The sequence below is a fragment of the Eptesicus fuscus genome, chromosome 4, assembly GCF_027574615.1.
Source record: "Eptesicus fuscus isolate TK198812 chromosome 4, DD_ASM_mEF_20220401, whole genome shotgun sequence".
Classification (NCBI taxonomy): Eukaryota; Metazoa; Chordata; class Mammalia; order Chiroptera; family Vespertilionidae; genus Eptesicus; species Eptesicus fuscus.
Window position 1 is genome coordinate 20,520,312 of NC_072476.1, and position 21,278 is coordinate 20,541,589.

Sequence of the window (21,278 nt, forward strand, 5' to 3'; positions counted from 1 at the left end):
ATATATTAGTCTGTGGACACCGAAACCACGTGTCAGTTCCTTCCCTGAGTAGCCTGCTCAGAGGGAACATCTGTGAAGTGGCCCCCACCCGTCCAGACTCGTTTTGCCAAAGCAGTGATTTGAGGCTCAGGGTTGTGTGGAGGGAAGCAGACAGACCTGGCTCAGAATCTGACTAGCAGGTGGCGCTGGCCTGGTGCTTCAGCTCAGTGCCCTCATCTGTGGAATGAGGGAGACTGATGCCTGGCTGATGGTGAGAGGATTCGGTGCTACAGCTCACGGATGGTGCTTGGCACATTTTAACAAGTGCCAGCTGTTCTTGTAGCCCATAACTCATGAGAGTTCTCCCCGAGGTGGGGAACCCCACTGCAAACCTCCCAGGGAGCTCTTCCAGGAATTTCCAAGCATGGCTGGTGTTAGGAAATTCTAACACTGGATGGGTGGGATCCAAACCTTCTGAGTAACCTGTTAACTGATGTAGAAATTTTGTGAATTTTTTTTCTTTGTCTTGTCACAAATATTGAGTGCCTTTGCCAGGCCCTGGTGTGTGTGTGTGTGTGTGTGTGTGTGTGTGTGTGTACCTATGTGTGTACATGTGTATGTATGTGAGCACATGAAGCAGACTTGGTCCTGCTTTTATGGAGCTTCTGTCTAGCAAAGGGAAGAGACTGTAAACAAGCCATCAACAACTAAGTCTAGGTGCATTTGTTACTTATTTCTGTGCAAGAAATTACTCCAAAACTTGTAGGAGAACATTTTAATTATCGTTGATTTGTGGCCAAAGTTCCCATCCAACCTGATCGCAGGAGTTCCCTCTGGACTCCATCCTTGGGCGTGGCCTGTCCACTAACGCGGGGCAGCTGGCATCATCAGGAGGCGTCGGGCAGAAGCAGAGCTAATGCAGGACAGGCACTGGCCCGCTTGTGAGGGTTCCATGCCCATGGCCTCATCACTTCCCTAAGGCCACACCCCCTAACACCGTCACATGGGGATTAAATTTCAACACATGATTTGGTCGGGGGACACAGCATTTCAGTCCATAGCATAGCTTATAAATCCTAGGTGTCCACTCAAGGGTTTGTGTGACCTCAGGCCCTGCAGCATCTAGGGGTCAAATGATGTAAGGTGGGCGTTCCCTTCCTGCTGCTTGTCTCTGCTTTCTTCTCTGTGGTCTTTTCTCAGGCAGGGTCTTGTGATGGTTCCCAGCAGCCCCAGACTTCCATCCTATGAGTTTAGCAATTCCGGTGGCAAGAGGGTTCTTTTCTGTTAGCTCCAACCAGGCTCTTGGAACTGAGTTCCATTGACTTGAGTCTCCTGCCATCGCTGGACCAATCGCTGTGGCTAAGGGGGTGACATATGCTGGTTGGTAGGGCGGGGGTACATGCCCACTGGGCATTGTGAGGGGAGGAGTGCAGTCAGGCCCCCCCCCCCCATATTGTTTGAGCTAAGAGTGGCGGAGGGTGTTTCCCTAAGAAAAAGCAGGGTGCCATTAGCTAAAGAAAAGGGAAATTGATTCTGGGCAGGGAGAAACAAGAGCTGTTCGACCTGAGGGCCACTGATAAGGGGTCTTTGAGCCTCAAATGGGGGAATTAAAGATCCCTCTGTTAAAGTTCTTCTAATTTAAACTGTAAGGAGCAGGGCGAATTCTTAGCCAGAAGTGTCTTCATCTTGTTTTCATCTCCTCCGCTTTCCTGGGATAACTAACTACTGGAATGGAGTCTGGCTGCATGGAAGCCTAGGTTGTTTCCAGATGCACAGTCGGACGCTGCAGAGGAAGCAGAGTTTCCTGGAAGCCTGACCTTCCTTTGAAGCCCATTCCCTGTGGCTGGGCACACGCATCCTGTCTTTTGGTCAATAAGCACTTATGACCTTGGGGCACTGCAATGAAACTCAAGGGAGGAGGAGATTTTTGTCTGTTCACTGCTGTATCCCCAGTGTCTAGACAGTGCTTAGCACATAGTAGATGCTCAGTAAATGTTTCCGTGTTATATGGATAGATGGATGGGTGGGTGGGTGTGGGAGGCAGAGTGGGACAAGCATGATTTTGAGCTTGACAGACCTGGGTTTGAAGCTAGAGTTGTGGAGCAATTGATCTTTGATTTACCTGATACAGAGTGGCCACTCAGGGACATTGTGTGGTAATTATCAGTCACTTGTTCCTGGTTGCCAGGTAGACAAGAGATAATCCCCCGCCCTCACCCCCACCCCCGGCACATCGCAGGAAGGAGCATCTGATTAGAGCCCCAGCCATGTAGTATCTTGGGCTCTGGAAGGCCGGGGTCCTCTGACAGGGACTGCTCCTGAATCTCCCTCCCTATAGCTACTTGTGTGTAATAACTTCCTTTACCTCTATCAAAGGAACCTATACCATTTGCCCATCTCTGCCAGCATCTTTCCTTTATTTATATCACTATCACATTGGGAACTGTGCCCATAGTCTCTTTAAGCCTCTATTTCCTTACCAATAAAATGGGAAAAATGCCTTAAAGGTGTGAATATTTTAGTACAGGAATGTTGATGAAGGGCCTAGGACAGTGTCTGGCACACAGAAAGCATCCAACCTATGGTTACTATTATCATTGGAGCCCAATGGGAGAGCTGTCTTATATTTGAGACCCTCACAGATGTGAAATACATTAGAAAGTGCTATTTGGGCCCATGTAGTAGACAGACTATAAACTTTGGGATGAACAGATCTGGGTTCAAATTGTGGTTTCATAACATGTTAGCTGTATAACCTTGAACAAATAATTTAATTTGTCTGAGTCCAGTTTCTTCTTCAGTGAAAGGGGGAAGAAACATGACATGGTGTTGTAAAGGCAGCCTTACACATAGACGCCAAAGATGTCTGTGCCATTCTGCATACTTTCATGTCCACTGTTGGAGAGTCAGGAAGATACAGAGTTGCAAAGCTGAAGGATTGTGTTAGCTAGGATAGGCTTGGTTCTGCTGCAGTAACAAACGACCCTTCGTCTCAGTTCATTTCCCAGTCATGCTGTGTGTCTAACGTGGGCTGTCCTGGGCCATGGGTGGGATGTTCTGCTCCATGTAGTCACTCCGGAATCTGGGCTAACAGAGGATCCCCCATTTTGCAGCCACATCATCTGGAGAACATGGCTTTCTCTGTGAATATGGCGAGGGAGAGACAGCTGCAGGGCCCCCCAGCAGCAGCCCTGTGCTAAGACTCAGAAGTGACACATGTAACTTCTCCCTGGAGCCCTCTGGCCAGAATATTCAAAAGCCTATGCCCAGTGTGCATAGGGGGCTGGGAGATGTGGGGGGCAGATGGAATGCTTGTCAAGCATTAGTGTCTCTGCTGCGAGGCTCCATTTGTTGTCTCAGTGTAATTTCCAGTTTAAGGCCAGAGCAACTGTGGGCTCCGGACTTCACAGCCAGCCAGGTCACTCCCAGGCCAGAAGGGAAAGAAATGTAGGCCTAATCCCCCCAGCTTGATGGATTCGGCTGAAAATGTGAACTCCCTTTGACCTCTACCAGATGCTGGGAGGTGGGTGTGGTCTTGTTGGGCAACTGAGTGCTCAAATAATAGAAAGTAGAGGACAGTCACATTTGATAAGCCACTCTTTGGGGGCCAGTTGAGGGGGTGTGGAGCACTGTGATATTGTTGCATTTGTCTTCACTAAATATGCCACAAGGCCTTGAATGGCCCAGAGAAAAGTTGTATTTCTTGGGGCCCTCTGGGGCAGGAAGAAAGGTGACTGCTGTTTGCCGAGTGCCTGCCGAGGGCCAGGCCGCACTCTTCGTTGCTTAAATGTATATGATTTCAGTTACATCCCACAGCACCCCTTTGAGAGAGGAGGTTATGACCTCCATTCCGGTGAAACAGTGAGGCTTAGAAATGTTCAGAATTGTAGAGAGATAGTAGCTTTTCCTATTCATGGGACATCACCAGCCAAGTGTGGTCTCAGGTTCAAACCCAGTCTGTCTGCCTTTAACATCCATGTTCTTTTCATTTTATTTTTTTTACCATCTCACCTTGTCTTTCCATCGTGAAGCCCATGGAGGCTTAAAGCTATTGAAGAGATGCACATGTGTTTGTTTGTTAATAGAAGCTGTAAGAATCCGAATCATAATTGCAGTATTGTTTTTTGAACCCTAGTTTTGTATCAACTCATTTAATCCTCAGAGCAACCCTATGATATATGTGATTCTGCTGCCACCATCTTTTGATGCAGAAACTGAGGCCTGGAGAGATTGAATGACTTGCCCAAGGTTACCCGGCAACTTAATGGCAGATCGGGATCCACTTCTGGCCTTCTGGCTCCAAGTGCATCCTCCACGCCACGCCCCACACTGCCCCTCATACATCCTCCACACCATGCCCCACACTGTCCCTCATACATCCTCCACACCACGCCCCACACTGCCCCTCATACATCCTCCACACCATGCCCCACACTGCCCCTCATACATCCTCCACACCACGCCCCACACTGTCCCTCATACATCCTCCACACCATGCCCCACACTGTCCCTCATACATCCTCCACACCATGCCCCACACTGCTCCCCTGCATCCTCCACACCACGCCCCACACTGCCCCCCTGCATCCTCCACACCACGCCCCACACTGCCCCTCATACATCCTCCACACCATGCCCCACACTGCCTCCCTGCATCCTCCACACCACGCCCCACACTGCCCCCCTGCATCCTCCACACCACGCCCCACACTGCCCCCCTGCATCCTCCACACCACGCCCCACACTGCCCCCCTGCATCCTCCACACCACGCCCCACACTGCCTCCCTGCATCCTCCACACCACGCCCCACACTGCCCCTCGTGCATCCTCCACACCACACCCCACACTGCCCCTTGTGCATCCTCCACACCATGCCCCACACTGCCCCTCATACATCCTCCACACCACGCCCCACACTGCTCCCCTGCATCCTCCACACCACGCCCCACACTGCTCCCCTGCATCCTCCACACCACGCCCCACACTGCCCCCCTGCATCCTCCACACCACGCCCCACACTGCCCCCCTGCATCCTCCACACCACGCCCCACACTGCCTCCCTGCATCCTCCACACCACGCCCCACACTGCCCCTCGTGCATCCTCCACACCACACCCCACACTGCCCCTCGTGCATCCTCCACACCACGCCCCACACTGCTCCCCTGCATCCTCCACACCATGCCCCACACTGCTCCCCTGCATCCTCCACACCACGCCCCACACTGCTCCCCTGCATCCTCCACACCATGCCCCACACTGCTCCCCTGCATCCTCCACACCACGCCCCACACTGCCTCCCTGCATCCTCCACACCACGCCCCACACTGCCCCTCGTGCATCCTCCACACCACACCCCACACTGCCCCTTGTGCATCCTCCACACCATGCCCCACACTGCCCCTCGTGCATCCTCCACACCACACCCACACTGCCCCTCGTGCATCCTCCACTCCACACCCCACACTGCCCCTCGTGCATCCTCCACACCACGCCCCACACTGCCCCTCGTGCATCCTCCACACCATGCCCCACACTGCTCCCCTGCATCCTCCACACCACGCCCCACACTGCTCCCCTGCATCCTCCACACCACGCCCCACACTGCCCCTCGTGCATCCTCCACACCACGCCCCACACTGCCCCTCGTGCATCCTCCACACCACGCCCCACACTGCTCCCCTGCATCCTCCACACCATGCCCCACACTGCTCCCCTGCATCCTCCACACCACGCCCCACACTGCTCCCCTGCATCCTCCACACCATGCCCCACACTGCCCCCCTGCATCCTCCACACCATGCCCCACACTGCCCCTCATACATCCTCCACACCATGCCCCACACTGCTCCCCTGCATCCTCCACACCACGCCCCACACTGCTCCCCTGCATCCTCCACACCACGCCCCACACTGCCCCTCATACATCCTCCACACCATGCCCCACACTGCTCCCCTGCATCCTCCACACCACGCCCCACACTGCTCCCCTGCATCCTCCACACCACGCCCCACACTGCCCCCCTGCATCCTCCACACCACGCCCCACACTGCCCCCCTGCATCCTCCACACCACGCCCCACACTGCCTCCCTGCATCCTCCACACCACGCCCCACACTGCCCCTCGTGCATCCTCCACACCACACCCCACACTGCCCCTTGTGCATCCTCCACACCATGCCCCACACTGCCCCACGTGCATCCTCCACACCACGCCCCACACTGCTCCCCTGCATCCTCCACACCACGCCCCACACTGCTCCCCTGCATCCTCCACACCACGCCCCACACTGCCCCCCTGCATCCTCCACACCACGCCCCACACTGCCCCCCTGCATCCTCCACACCACGCCCCACACTGCCTCCCTGCATCCTCCACACCACGCCCCACACTGCCCCTCGTGCATCCTCCACACCACACCCCACACTGCCCCTCGTGCATCCTCCACACCACGCCCCACACTGCTCCCCTGCATCCTCCACACCATGCCCCACACTGCTCCCCTGCATCCTCCACACCACGCCCCACACTGCTCCCCTGCATCCTCCACACCATGCCCCACACTGCTCCCCTGCATCCTCCACACCACGCCCCACACTGCCTCCCTGCATCCTCCACACCACGCCCCACACTGCCCCTCGTGCATCCTCCACACCACACCCCACACTGCCCCTTGTGCATCCTCCACACCATGCCCCACACTGCCCCTCGTGCATCCTCCACACCACACCCACACTGCCCCTCGTGCATCCTCCACTCCACACCCCACACTGCCCCTCGTGCATCCTCCACACCACGCCCCACACTGCCCCTCGTGCATCCTCCACACCATGCCCCACACTGCTCCCCTGCATCCTCCACACCACGCCCCACACTGCTCCCCTGCATCCTCCACACCACGCCCCACACTGCCCCTCGTGCATCCTCCACACCACGCCCCACACTGCCCCTCGTGCATCCTCCACACCACGCCCCACACTGCTCCCCTGCATCCTCCACACCATGCCCCACACTGCTCCCCTGCATCCTCCACACCACGCCCCACACTGCTCCCCTGCATCCTCCACACCATGCCCCACACTGCTCCCCTGCATCCTCCACACCACACCCCACACTGCCCCTCGTGCATCCTCCACACCACGCCCCACACTGCCCCTCGTGCATCCTCCACACCATGCCCCACACTGCTCCCCTGCATCCTCCACACCACACCCCACACTGCCCCTCGTGCATCCTCCACACCACGCCCCACACTGCTCCCCTGCATCCTCCACACCATGCCCCACACTGCTCCCCTGCATCCTCCACACCACGCCCCACACTGCCTCCCTGCATCCTCCACACCACGCCCCACACTGCCCCTCGTGCATCCTCCACACCACACCCCACACTGCCCCATGTGCATCCTCCACACCACGCCCCACACTGCCTCCCTGCATCCTCCACACCACGCCCCACACTGCCCCTTGTGCATCCTCCACACCACGCCCCACACTGTCCCTCGTGCATCCTCCACACCACGCCCCACACTGCCCCTCGTGCATCCTCCACACCACGCCCCACACTGCCCCCCTGCATTCTCCACACCACGCCCCACACTGCCCCCCTGCATTCTCCACACCACGCCCCACACTGCCCCTTAGGCATCCTCCACACCACGCCCCACACTGCCCCCCTGCATCCTCCACACCACGCCCCACACTGCCCCTCGTGCATCCTCCACACCACGCCCCACACTGCCCCCCTGCATCCTCCACACCACGCCCCACACTGCCCCTCGTGCATCCTCCACACCACGCCCCACACTGCTCCCCTGCATCCTCCACACCACGCCCCACACTGCCCCTCGTGCATCCTCCACACCACGCCCCACACTGCCTCCCTGCATCCTCCACACCACGCCCCACACTGCCCCTCGTGCATCCTCCACACCATGCCCCACACTGCCCCTCATACATCCTCCACACCACGCCCCACACTGCCCCCCTGCATCCTCCACACCACACCCCACACTGCCCCTCATACATCCTCCACACCATGCCCCACACTGCCCCTCGTGCATCCTCCACACCACGCCCCACACTGCCCCTCATACATCCTCCACACCACACCCCACACTGCCCCTCATACATCCTCCACACCACGCCCCACACTGTCCCTTAGGCATCCTCCACACCACGCCCCACACTGCCCCTCATACATCCTCCACACCACGCCCCACACTGCCCCTCATACATCCTCCACACCATGCCCCACACTGCCCCTTGTGCATCCTCCACACCATGCCCCACACTGTCCCTTAGGCATCCTCCACACCACGCCCCGTACCACCGCTCGTACCATACTACCCCTTGTACGTCCTCCACACCACACCCCACACCACTGCTCACACCACGCCCCACACCACCACTCGCACCACGCCCCACACCACTGCTCACACCATGCCCCACACCACCGCTCGCACTGAGCACTGCCTTCCTTCTGAGCAGGTGTTGGTGTCCACACTCCTCTCGGATGAGTCAGGACCACGTGCATCCTGGGGAGCAAGGCGCTGCTTACTGAAGGGGTCTCTTTAAGCGATGCTGTTTGATATGAGAGACGGACTCTGTGGCAGAAAAACATTTTTTGATGCTCATAAAATTTAATGTTTTTCACTACTGTCTTTCTTTTGAAACGTGGGCATAATTTATTGAGCTGTGTTTAAAATATTCAGGAGGACTCTATGTATTCCTTCTGAGGAAATGTGATTAAAAATGTACACTTGGCCTCCCCCGATTTCTGGAAGACATTAGAATATGACAGAGGGCCACATAACTTCAGAATTTACATCTTTATATGAGATTCTGTGCTCTCCAGCACGCGACACAATAAATATAAAAGCAACACTTCAGGGTGAAATATTTTCTGGAGAAAATGGAATTGGGGCATGAGTGTGATTATAACACTTCCTTGTGCAGCAGCCAGTTCTCAGGAGTAACAGCAGCTGCCCCAGGGTGAGCCCCACTGTGTGCCAGCCAGGGGCTCCATGGTCAGCATTGGTCCCACTGTGTGCCAGCCAGGGGCTCCATGGTCAGCATTGGTCCCACTGTGTGTCAGCCAGGGGCTCCATGGTCAGCATTGGTCCCACTGTGTGCCAGCCAGGGGCTCCATGGTCAGCATTGGTCCCACTGTGTGCCAGCCAGGGGCTCCATGGTCAGCATTGGTCCCACTGTGTGCCAGCCAGGGGCTCCATGGTCAGCATTGGTCCCACTGTGTGCCAGCCAGGGGCTCCATGGTCAGCATTGGTCCCATGTGGTTTTCCCACCAGCCTGCCTGCTCTGCATGACGGATTCCCACTTTTTAGATGAGGAGACAGAGCAGAGGAGTGCGGGCTTGGAAGCGGTGGGCCTGGGTTTGAACTTGCTCTCCTGTCTCCTGCTGGCTCACCTCCTCCCACCTGCAAAGCAGCTCCCAGTCACCCCTGGAGCCCTCCCCGGCCCCGGGTTCCCCTGGCCTCTGTGCTCCTGTGCCACTGGCACCCTGTGTGGGAACTGTCAGCGTCTGATCCCCAGAGACAGGGTGCTCCCTGAGCATCACCACGGATGCCCAGCCCAGGGCAGTGCCTGGCCCCTGGGCGAATGAAGAAGTGTGCGGAGGTGCAAGTGCCATAGATAGGAGGGGCTTTATAAAGTAATGGCCCCGGAGCCGAGAGAGGACGCGTGGTAGGTGTGAACATGGCTCAGGGTTCAGATCCCAAGCCCTCTGTTTATCAGTCTTGACCAGGACTAAACCCGTGCAAGGACCCAGTCCCTCTTCTGCTAATGGGGTCGATAGCTGGAACATGGAAACCACCAGGGTAGGGATTCTTCTCTCTCTAGTTTTGTCAGTACGTTCACAGTGCTTAAAGCAGGGCCCGGGAGATGGCAGTTGCTCAATAGGAATTTGTTGAATGAATGGATCTGAGAATATTCAGATACTAAAGATGGATTTCTAAGGAAAAGAATATGCTGTGGACAGGCCTTATAAGGTTGCTTGGGCATGAGCTAATGTAGGGACAATGCGTAGACCTGGGGCCAGCACAGAGTATGTGCTCAGTAAATGTTCTTAATGATGGCCCCGTGCCCTCCTCCCTCCTGTGCTCTCTCCCCCTTTTCTCCCTTTTCCCCTTCTCCCCCTTTTCCTCAGCTGCCTGCCCAGCAGGCTGGAGAAGGCTTCTGTGCTGGGGAGGCAGAAGGCCAGCGTAGGATCCTGGAGATCGATAGTCATTTCTGGGAGCAAGCCTGTAACTGCAGTGCTTCAGAAAGGGGAGGCCAGTAGGGCCTTTTAAAGTAATTCTTGACTCATTTTCACAAGCCCAGCCAGGCACAGTGCTTTGTACTTGTAATGGAGTATAATGACAGCCATTGTGTGATGCCAGGTAAACCACCCTGTCTGCTGTGTTAACAGAAGAGAATCTTTGCCCTCGTACCCCCAACCCCCACTCCATTGATCCAGCAGAAGTAATTAGCCCAGAGTGTCCTGGCTTGTCACTGGCTTTGGCAGCCATCCCACGTGAGACAAGTGGCGTCGGTGAGACCTGTGCTGGAGCCAGGGCTGTGAGCTGCCTGGGACAGCGTGTCTGCCGGGTGCACGGAGCTCCCGGGGAGCTCTCGGTAACCCAAAGAGTGTGTGTCTGCTGTCACCTACTGTGACCATCTCTGTGTGACTGTGGGCAAGCCTTGTAGCCCCTTTGGACCTGTTTCCTCCCCTGTAAAATGGGACAACAGTAGCGCCCAGCAGTGTGTACGCCGCGGGTGTGGGTTGTATACCACACAGGGGCGTGTGGCTCTGGGGCCAAGCTCCACTCACTGAGCCAGGGCCCGTGGGCCCGTGGCCACCCAGACAGGGCACCTTTCTCTTCCTTGTACAGAAGAGCCTTTATTTGTGGCCCTGAAAGTACTTGACATAGAGTAAGTACGCTGAAAATAGTAACTGCTGTTACTACTGTTGAGGAATCATTTATGGAGAAGGTAGATGAATGGACCAAAGTGGTTGGGGAGTGACATAAACTGAGATTGGAGTTAAGCTTTGCAGGGTGAATAGGGTTTTAAGAGGTGTGGATGGGAGGGAGGTGCAGGTGCAGGTGAGGACATAATCGTTGACCAGTGTCAATATTTCCCTTGAATATTTCCTCTTTGCCTTTCCCATTTGCCCCTCCTGCCGGTGCTTGTATGCCATGCCAAGGAAATTAGTGGGAAGCCATTGAAAGTTATTCTTAGACCCTGGATTAAGGAGACATTTTAATGTACCGCAGTGTACCCATTACACAGTCCCATCCAAGGCCAGTCCTACTTCATGCTTGACCCTCTCTTACCCCACCTCCATTATGGAAGCTAATTGCAGATATCATCTCATTTTATTTGTCAAAATAGTGGAAGGTTTTAAGCAGAGAAGGGACATTATTTGGTTTGGGTTTTAGGGGGGCTGTTTGAGCCTGGGGGTTGGGTGGAGGACAGAGGGGCAGCAGACGGCAGGGGCAGGCTGTGGGAGTTTGGGGTGTTTCAGAACCAAGGCTGTGTGACAGGGACGGGGAAGAGGGAACAGACCTGAGAGAGGTTAAGGCCGTGGATTCTAGATGTTTTCATCGTGCCTTTTTAATGGCCTGACAGTGGCTAGCAGTTACGGAGTGCCTGATGCATGCAAGCTCTAAGCTCAGCACTCCTGTGTATGAACTCACCTAAACCTCCCAAAAGCCCTGTGAAATTCACACTCTCATGGTCCTCATTTCATGGATAAGAAACTGAGGCCCAGAGAGGTAAAAGCAACGTGTCCAGTCACAGCCAGGAATGGGGAAGTGGGGCTTGACCCCAGCTCTTCCGGCCCTGAGTCTGCGCCTTAAACTCTGTGCTGGGCGGTCTCTGGTGCCCAGCAGGACGGTGCAGGCTGACGGGGCTTAGAGAGCCTCACAGCGCACAGTGCCTCCTGTGCTCGGCTTGAATGCTCCTTCAGCAGGCCTGTGGCTCCCGCCTGGCTTGGCTTTTGTCTCCACTCATTGCTCATTTGTCTCAAACAACCTCCTGGAAGGTGTGGGCTGCGGTTTTATTATTGACATTTCCGCATACTCTGCCTTTGCTCTTTCGGGGCCATTGGCGGGAAGGCAGGAAGGAGAGGTGTTGTCTGGGCTGGGAGCCGCTGCGGCCTCTCCACCCTCACCTCTCGGATTCTCCGACAGGTCGCCTGTCAGGAGGAAGGAGGACCAGCCCGTGTGGGAGCTGTAACAGTTCCCTAACATCTGTTTCTCAGAGGCGCCCCATTATTAATTGAGCTGTTGTTAGCTCAGGGTGTTTCTTTCTTCCCGTGAAAGCGTAATCAGCCCAGTGTTTTTAAGTAGCTCTTCTCTCAAGCTCGGCGTTCTGAGCACAGAGGGGCTTGTTACAGAGGCGATTAAGGGTCTCTTTTGCATGGGAACGTATTGCTGGGGTTTCCGTACAAGCACCCGCTCAGCTCAGCAGCTCCGTAGATGAGCCCGCACAGCACCGTCTCGGTGGCACTTCAGGATGGGTCGGCCTCACAGGCTTCTCATGAGTGTCACTTGGCGGCTCTACCAGGTGATGTTGAGGAGGATCAGTCCTGAGATACCAGGGCTCCTGCCTCAGCAGGACGAGCCTGAGCATCCACCGGGGTCAGTCCCACGCACAGCTTAATCAAAGCAAAAGGCAGACAGACTGCAGGAGCAAAGGAACTGGAGGGGCCATGACGCCGGGAGGCACAGGGCTGCGAGCTCCCAAGGCAGATTGACCCCTACTGCACCTGCTGACTTCGGAGCCTTGCTTTCCTCATCGTAAAATGGGCATACAGCTCTACCTCCAGGTTGCTGTGTGTGCTGATGTTTAAAGCACCTCAAATGTTGCCCAACCCCAGGAGTGCTCGTTATGATTATTTTGGGATCATTGTCTGTGGCAAGCACTGGGTAGCTACCCAAACTCTATTATTTGTTTCTCACGGCAGACCTGTGCAATAGAGGACAGTATCCTCATGTGACAAAGAAGATAGCAAGAACCAGCCACTGAGATTATTTACTCAAGGTCACACAGCACTGAGTAGACAGGACCTAGGATTGACCTTCACGTTCCTTCTTTTTCTGTACCTCATCCGAGGCCCCCCACGGAGATGGCTCCTGATGCTGAGCATCCGAAGTAGTACCTGTCAGTCCCCTGGAATGTCTTCATGTTGGGGTTGCCATTTAGAAACCGGTTTCCAAAACGCCTTCACATGAAGCAAAACCATTTTGAAGAAGGTTCCTCTTTGGCTGCTGGAGTTCCCAGTCTTCTCTGGTTTCTCCGTTGGCCCCTGCATCCACAGGAGGCCCGGCTATGCTGGGTGCTCCTCCCCTTACTGGCAGCGCGCCCCTGAGGAACAAACTGGCCTGCAACAAGCCGCTGGGCCCCCGGCGTCTCAGAGGGCAGTGGGGGCAGCCCAAGACGGTGCCTTTTCCATGTGTGTCCATGTCCGTGTGTCAGTGTGTGTGTGTGTGTGTGAGAGAGAGAGAGAGAGAGAAAGAGAGAGAGAGAGAGAGAGAGAGAGAGAGAGAGAGCGCGAGCGCATGCCAGTGCCCCTTGCCTTGGGTGATGCTCGCAGCCAGTCCTTGGTCCCAGGTTCCTCATCTCCTTCAGGTCCTGTGCTGGTATCTCGAGATGCCCGCCCAGCATCAGCATGCTGGTGAAAGGTGTATGCTGAGAGGCAGTGTAGTGAACCTAGACATTTGAATCCCAGTTCTGCCGCTTGCTTTCTGTGTGGCCTTGGGCAAGGTGTGTACCTGTTCTGTGCCTCAGTTTCTTCAGCTGTAAAACTAGAAACAGCACTTAGCTCCAGGGAGCTGGAGGGTACCAATGAGGAGCTTCGTGGAAAAGGTAGAGCAGCCTCCACGCAGAGTGAGCCTCTCCGAGCCCGACTTCCCTCCCACTGCCACTGAACAGACATGTTCCCATTTCTCTTCTTTTTTGAGAGTCTTATGGCCCCCCAGTGGAGGAGCAAATTAGATTTGAAAGCACGAGACCTGGTCTGCAGCCCTGGCTCTGTGAGGGAATAAGCTGTGTAGCCTTAGACTAGTCACTTAGCCTCTCTGAGCCTCAGTTTCCTCCACCCCAAAATGGGCAGTGTTTCTCTTCCTGGGATATTTATTTGTTGTCTGAAAAGACACAGGCTTTGGAGCCATGAAAACTAGAGTTTGAATTTCAGCTACCACTTGTGAGCTTTGTAAATTGGAGCAGTTTGTTACCTCACCTTCTTCCTCTGGGAAATGGACATGATCAGGCAACTATTGGGGCCAAAGAGAGTGATGGCAAATATACTTTTCCAGGACTTCTGTGACCTGTGTCCCTGTTTAGGACTGGACCTGCACTATCTCACTGATCATTTTTAACTTTCTTAGTCTTCAAGCCTAAGTGACACTCTACAAGGAACCGATGTATGTGCATCTAAAAGAACAGCAGATGTTCATAGCATTGGTTCTATCTTGTTTTTCAATTCTCTTACATTTCATCCAAAATGGTCATATTCTGGCTTTCTTTTTTCATCATTGTTTATCATTGCTTCTAATAATTAATGCAAAAATGTACTCAGAAATAGCATATGTGTTGTGTATAGTTGCTTCTCAAACGATCTATGGTGAAGAACCAACTTTTGAAAAAATTACAATTCATTACAACTAATACTTTTGTAAAATAATTTTAAAAATCTAGAAAAATTAAGGACTTCCTGGATTTCACATCATCATGAAATTGCTTTCGGTGTTTCTAAGTGCTTCAGGTCACTGTCAGTGCTTGTCCCAGACTGGAGCCAACAGCGTGCTTCCCAGCCCCAGTTCCCGGGCCCCCTGTGGGCAGCTCTGAGCTCTGACTTCTGGGCTGTGCGAGAGGAAGGCCGCAGGTGGCTCAGCCGTCAATGCTGCTGGCGGGCAGGCCTGTGCAGTGTCCTCTGGCTGGTGGCTTGTTCAGCTCAGTGAGAACTTGTTAGTTAAGAACTGACCAAAAGAAGCGCTTCTGTGACATCCCTGGTTTACAGATGAAGAACTGAATAACTGGCTTCTAAAACTGGGAATGGCCCCATGCAATTCCGGCCTAAGTGTGTGAAGTCCTTCCCCTTGGTCTTCACCAGCGGGCCCCGAAGCTGATGCAGTCACAGTCACTGAGCCTCTGAGTCAGTTTCTGGGAGTGGGGCCCGGAAACCTGCATTTCTCAGAAGCCCTCCAAGTGACTGACGATCAGCTTGCTCAGGGCACCCTGGGCCACACTGCTCTGCTTTCCTCCTGAACCCCTGAAGGGCCGCCTTTCTACCGCACCCTGAGATGGAGATCCGAGAGCGCAGACAGGACCATCCCCGGCCTGCCGCTTCCTGACTCCGAGCCTCTGGCCTCATCCTTAGGAAGGCAGGCCCACCTTGCAGGAGGGTCCCGAGGCTCACATGAGCTGCCGGATGTGATGCCTGGAAAAGGCCTGGCATGTGGTTTGGTGTCCCACTGTGTGTGAAGGCATGTGGGCACTGGTGAGGTCTAGTCTTCACCGAGGCAGGTGCAGTGTCGCCATCCCAGGAGAAGGTTCCTGGTCCCTCCACAGCCGGGTAAATGGGCCCAGCCCAGCTGTGCATTCTATCAAAAGGGGTTGATTTTGAGGCATCTAAGTGAACATTCTGGGAGAGTTGGGTACATGACCAAGAAGAGCTTCGGTTGCTCTTAAAATTGGGGGGTGAGAGTGTCTTGATCTAATTAATCTGGAAGTGTCTAATTAGGAAGCCGAAGGAGGGCCATGCATGGTTTGCTGGGATGTGATTAGATAGAACATTCTATACGAAAGGAAATGCCAGAGGCATTCTTTTTAAAATTTATAATCCTTTCATGATTTGGCAGGTAATTATGATAATTCTGGGACTTTCACAGACTTAAAAGCTTTTTCACAGCCACATGATTTTTGGAGATCATCTTCCCTGATGCTCCAGCTGGAATGATTGCTCAGTCACTGAAGCTCCAAAGGCCTTATCTTCCTAAGCCCGACTCAGATGCCACCGTCTTGGTGACGCCTTCCCTCCATCCCTTATGCCAGGGACACCAAATGGGTGTTGTGTGAGCCAGCAAATGGGGGCTACCTGGGCGTCTTCCTGAGGAATGAGTGCTGCGGTCGTCTAGTGATGTCTGCCTGGGCCAGACCTCGGGCAAGGGAGCTGAGCCTGATCTATTTCATCCCTCCCCGGTGGCTGGGCATTTGGGTAGGTTCCAGCATTTGGAACTAAACTCCTGCTCTGAGCACATGTATAAATACAGGGGCAGGATAACTGTCCAGCAGGGACTGGCCAAGTCACAGATGAGGGATTTTAAAAGTTTGATAGATGTTGCCAAACAGCCCTGTGACTTAAACTTCTTAAAATTTTTTTACCATCTTCTCACCAACCTAAAGCATGAAACCCAGGTGGTGAGTGGTGAGCATTTACACCGTATTAATTATGGGGTGTGCACTTGCCAAGCACAACTCCGGAGCATGCCTTCTGCCAGCCAGGTGGTCTCCTTGGGCCGTTCGGAGAATCAGGGCTCCGTGCTTAGCCCTTTGGCCCATGCTGGTCGTGGTTTGAATCTGCGTCAGCGGAGATTAGTATAACTCCCCTTGGTATTTGCTTTTGATTTGTCACTGCCATTGGTGTTGCCAAATGGCACCCTCTCCTAACTGCTTTCAGATTAGTTTTCAAGGGAATAAAAGTGCTGAGAGTAGGAAGAAATATGGCAGACTCTCAGAATGGCCCTGAGCGTCGGTGGTGCAGATCATAGTGAGTGCCTAAAGTGAGTTAGGGTGCAGAGTGGCCGGGGAGGCTGCCTGGCATGTGCCAAGGCCGACTGGAGAAGTGGTTGCTCAATGTTTCCTTCGGGGAGGCCTTCCTGACCCCCATCTTCCTTCCAAGTTTCCCCCTCTCCCTGAGCTTTACCTGATGTGACCTTCAGGATGTGAAACCGTGACTTTCTTCCCAGCACCAAGAGCCACACCTGGCATATGGCTCACAGTCCTGTTGGTGGCATTTGCACTTGGGGACAGTGAGTCTGCAGAGCTGCCCCAGCAGCACATATGGCCCTTTCCCTCTGGCTCTGGGAGCCCTGTTGTCCTTCTCCTCCATTTCCCTTTATGTGATCACCCAGCGTGCAAACCAGCTCTCGTTCACAGGCATTCGCCGGGCCCAGACATGGCGCTGGGCCTGCTAGTAGCTCATTTCCACCACACAGTGGCCCAGGGAGTCGGGATGGTTTTACAGGTGAACAGCACAGGCTCAGAGGTTAGTGACGTACCAGGCACATGGTGCTGTGATCAAGCACAGCCTTGTCTTGCACCAGAGTCTGTCAACTGCCCCCCGTCAGCCTCTGAGCCTGGGCACCCGATCTTGCCTCCGCTGGGTGTGCCTTTCTCCTCTGTCTCCTGGGTGACCTGTCGCTCAGCATGGTATGGAACATAGGAGACTGCATTGAAGTCAGTGAGACACAGAGGGAGGGGGCAGAGGGAGGGTCAGAGAGGCTGGTGCATATCTCGCAGGCCTCTTATGGCCTTAGGACAGTGGGAAGCACTGAAGGTTTTAAACAGCAGGTGACAGTATCTGACCTTGTTTGGGAAGATCGCTCTGCCTGCTTGGCAGAGAATGAATCGGAGGGCACCTATTGCCTCTGTCTGTTCCCTGCGATTCTCTGTAGCTGTTGAAAATAAGGAATGAGGTCAGATGACACCTGTACGTGCCCTCAGAACCAGCCGGCAGTGGTGGTGTAGCCTGTCTTTATTTTTGTGACAATAGGCGCTATTTGTGATCTCAGATTCCTCTTCCAAGGCTCACTCTGAGTTTTGAACTCATTTCTAGTTATTCCAGAATTTGGAAAGCGTTATTTGAGGACAGTTAAGTTCAGTACAGTTTTGTAAGATGAAAGCTGTTTATATCAATTGCTATATGTAGGGATATACGATATGAAAATTCAGAATCTCAGAGCTGAGCTTAGTAACAACGAGCACTGCAGGCAATGGCTGCTGGAAATGATTTCATCGATGTTGTGTCCGCAGTGCCATTGGTCCACCCCAACCCCTAGCGGAATGAACGCCCTCCCTGACGTGGTCAACGCACTTTCCTGGCTGCAAACGAGAAGCAGGGTTTTGACAGCTCACCATAAACACCACGGGAGGCTGGGATGTTTTGATGTTTTATGCATTTATGGGAAATTGTTTTAACATGCTGGCTCCCACTGAAAAGCAAAATAAAAAAGCAAAAGCCTGCTTTGCATTGGAAGTGAGAATGGCATTTATTTAAAGCTTGAATATGTGGGGGCATAGTAGCAGGTATTCAGCATTAATATCGCCAGTCATGTGTTTCCTGCTAACAGGGAGATAACTGGATGCTCAGCCCGAGGAAGCTCACGGAGGGTTATGTGGTTACCACGTGGAGGACCACACAGGCATTGTTAGTGATCCTGTATTTATTTGTGAAAAGCCCAAACAGATCGTGTTCAGCTGCTTTTATACAGAAGGAAGAAGGCAGCTGAGAATATTAACGTTAGGTCTGTACAGTGAAGAAGGCTGTGTGCAGGCTCAGCGGCTCGTTCTCCCTTGCTCCTCGCACAGTCTTGCAGTGTCTTTTGTGCATTTCACAGGGATTTGAGAGGGGGCGCCTGAGGGGCAGAGGGTGCCCTTCCCAGAGTGGGGCTCCCAGAGCAAGTGTGGCGGCCTCAGGATTACAGCCAGAGCCTCACACATTTCACGCTGCACGCTGGTTGGGTTACCTCTGGGCACAGTGAGTGGCAGGATGTTGCAGGTCGCCCAGTGGTCAAGAGCCCAGGCTCCAGAGTCAACCCTTTATTAGCTATCTGGTTGCACGGTGGCTCCCTTCGGTTCCATGTGAAGAGTTTTAATTCTTTCTAAGAATCTAAGTGGTAATTCTGGCTGATTAATGAAAGAGTGCACCTTATTAGCAAACTAAGAAGTAAGGAGGAGTAGAAAGAATGCACTTGGACGAATGTTAATATTCCGATGTATTTCCTTTTTTGCCTTTTATCCTTATATCAACCTATCCAAAAAAAGAAGGGCTCCCTTTATTCCTCCTGAGGCATTAAGACTCAGGTTAACAATCCTTTTTTTTTTTTAAATACATTTTTATTGATTTCAGAGAGGAAGGGAGAGGGAAAGAGCGATAGAAACATCAATGATGAGAGAGAATCATTGATCAGCTGCCTCCTGTACGCCCCCTACAGGGGATTGAGCCCGCAACCTGGCATGTGCCGTGACCGGGAATGGAAACATGACCTCCTGTTTCATAGGTCCACCAGTGAGCCATCCCATTCGGGCCGCAAGCCTTTTTTTAAAAAGCTTCTTCTAATATCCCTTCTTAAGTCTGATATTACATTTTCTATGTTATGTAAAGTACTTGTTGCAAATGATTTGATATTTACTAGTATGCATTATATAGAGTATCTATTGTAAGTGCCTTGACCATATAGGATATCTTTGTGCTTTTTGTAAGTCACTGCTGGAAAGATCTGTTGTTCATTCTATACATCAATCCTAGGTTATCTTATGGCTGCCCCCATTTTAAAAATATTTGGGATCAGCTAAGAGTATTGCATGAATGTGGAAAAATTTGAGTGCTCACAGCAGGCCTGGTTGGGTTACCTCTGGGCACAGTGAGTGGCAGGATGTTGCAGGTCGCCCAGTGGTCAAGAGCCCAGGCTCCAGAGTCAGCCCTTTATTAGCTATCTGACCTTGGCCCAGTGCCTTAAACTTCAACATGTTTCTCTTCCTAAGGCGGAATAGCAATCCCCGCCCTGCAGAGCTGGTGTGAGGAAGAACACGCAGTGCATAGATGCAATTTCCTGGCTTAGGAGAAGCAGTGACCGAAGGGTAGCTGTGCTGCCACATTGTGTCTGTCACCCGCACCCGCACCCACACCTGCACCCTCTCCCTCACCCGCACCATCTCAATAAGACTCTGGTTCTGTTTTCTTGGTTTTCAGAACCCAGGCCCCGATGAACAGAAATGGTCAGTTATTCTAATTGTGCCACTAGTGGGACATAACTCAGATTAGAAAGAAAACCTTGGCTAGAAAAGGGTTCATCCTATCTAATAAAAGAGTAATATGCAAATTGACCGTCACTCCAATACACAAGGTGGCTGCCCCCATGTGGACACAAGATGGCCACCACAAGAAGGCCAGCAGGGGAGAGCAGTTGGGGCAATCAGGCCAGCAGGGGAGGGCAGTTGGGAGGGACAGGCCTGCAAGGGAGGGCAGTTGCGGGTGATCAGGCCTGTAGGGGAGGGCAGTTAGGGGTGACCGGGCTGGCAGAGGAGGGCAGTTAGGGGCAATTGGGCTGGCAGGGGAGCAGTTAGGCGTTGATCAGGCTGGCAGGGGAGTAGTTAGGGTGTGATCAGGCTGGCAGGCAGAAACAGTTAGGGGCAATCAGGCAGGCAGGCAGGCAGGCGAGCAGTTGGGAGCCAGCAGTCCTGGATTGTGAGAGGGATGCCCAACTGCCCGTTTAGGGGTTGGGAGCCAGCAGTCCTGGATTGTGAGAGGGATGCCCGACTGCCCTTGAGGTGTCCCAGATTGGAGAGGGTGCAGGCTGGGCTGAGGGACACACCCCTGTGCACGAATTTCGTGCACTGGGCCTCTAGTTAATAATAAAAGCCTAAGGTACAAAAATGACCTGATACAGCCGTGTTCTGACCATAAATTGTGGACTGTCGATTCCATGGTGTTTAAATCAACCAAGTAAATAAATGTGTTCATGCATGGTTGGATTGTGTAGCCCGTAGGTGACCAGTGTTACCTCTCCAGCCCAACGACCTGCTGATGCCTTGCTGACAGGTGTGGGCCCAGAGGAGGTGGGGAGGCCCTGCCCTCGGAGCCTCACTGTCTGGTCTTGTGTGTTCCAGGTGGCAGAGATGCACGGAGAGCTGATCGAGTTCAACGAGCGCCTGCACCGGGCCCTGGTGGCCAAGGAAGCCCTCGTGTCCCAGATGAGGCAGGAGCTCATCGACCTCCGGGGGCCGGTGAGTGACCTCAAGATGCCCCAGCCACGCCACTCTGCCCCGTCTCTGTCTGTCCACCCAGCCCTTCCTGTCCACAGCCCCGCTGCTTAGTCTGTTCATTGTTAAGCAACGTGAAGGGAAAGAGACTAAAGAGTGAGCACTCAATGTGCCCAACATCCAGCTTTTCTGTACATTAACCTTTAACCACACTTGCTTTTCTTTTTTTAGGTAGGATAAAATAAATGCTACAAATTCTGTGGAAGCCCCTTGGCAGTATATCATGCCTCTGCCCTTGTTGTCAATGATCTGA

At 53.6% G+C, this 21,278-nt stretch overlaps 1 protein-coding gene across 1 annotated transcript in view; it reads left to right on the top strand.

Moving 5' to 3' along the window:
* SNX29 (sorting nexin 29) overlaps positions 1-21,278 on the top strand; it is a 452,780-nt gene that overhangs the window by 275,657 nt on the left and 155,845 nt on the right. Inside the window, exon 16 of the mRNA XM_054714743.1 lies at positions 20,873-20,989. Within this exon, the coding sequence (XP_054570718.1) occupies positions 20,873-20,989 (117 nt within the window). The remainder of the gene's footprint in view (positions 1-20,872; positions 20,990-21,278) is intronic.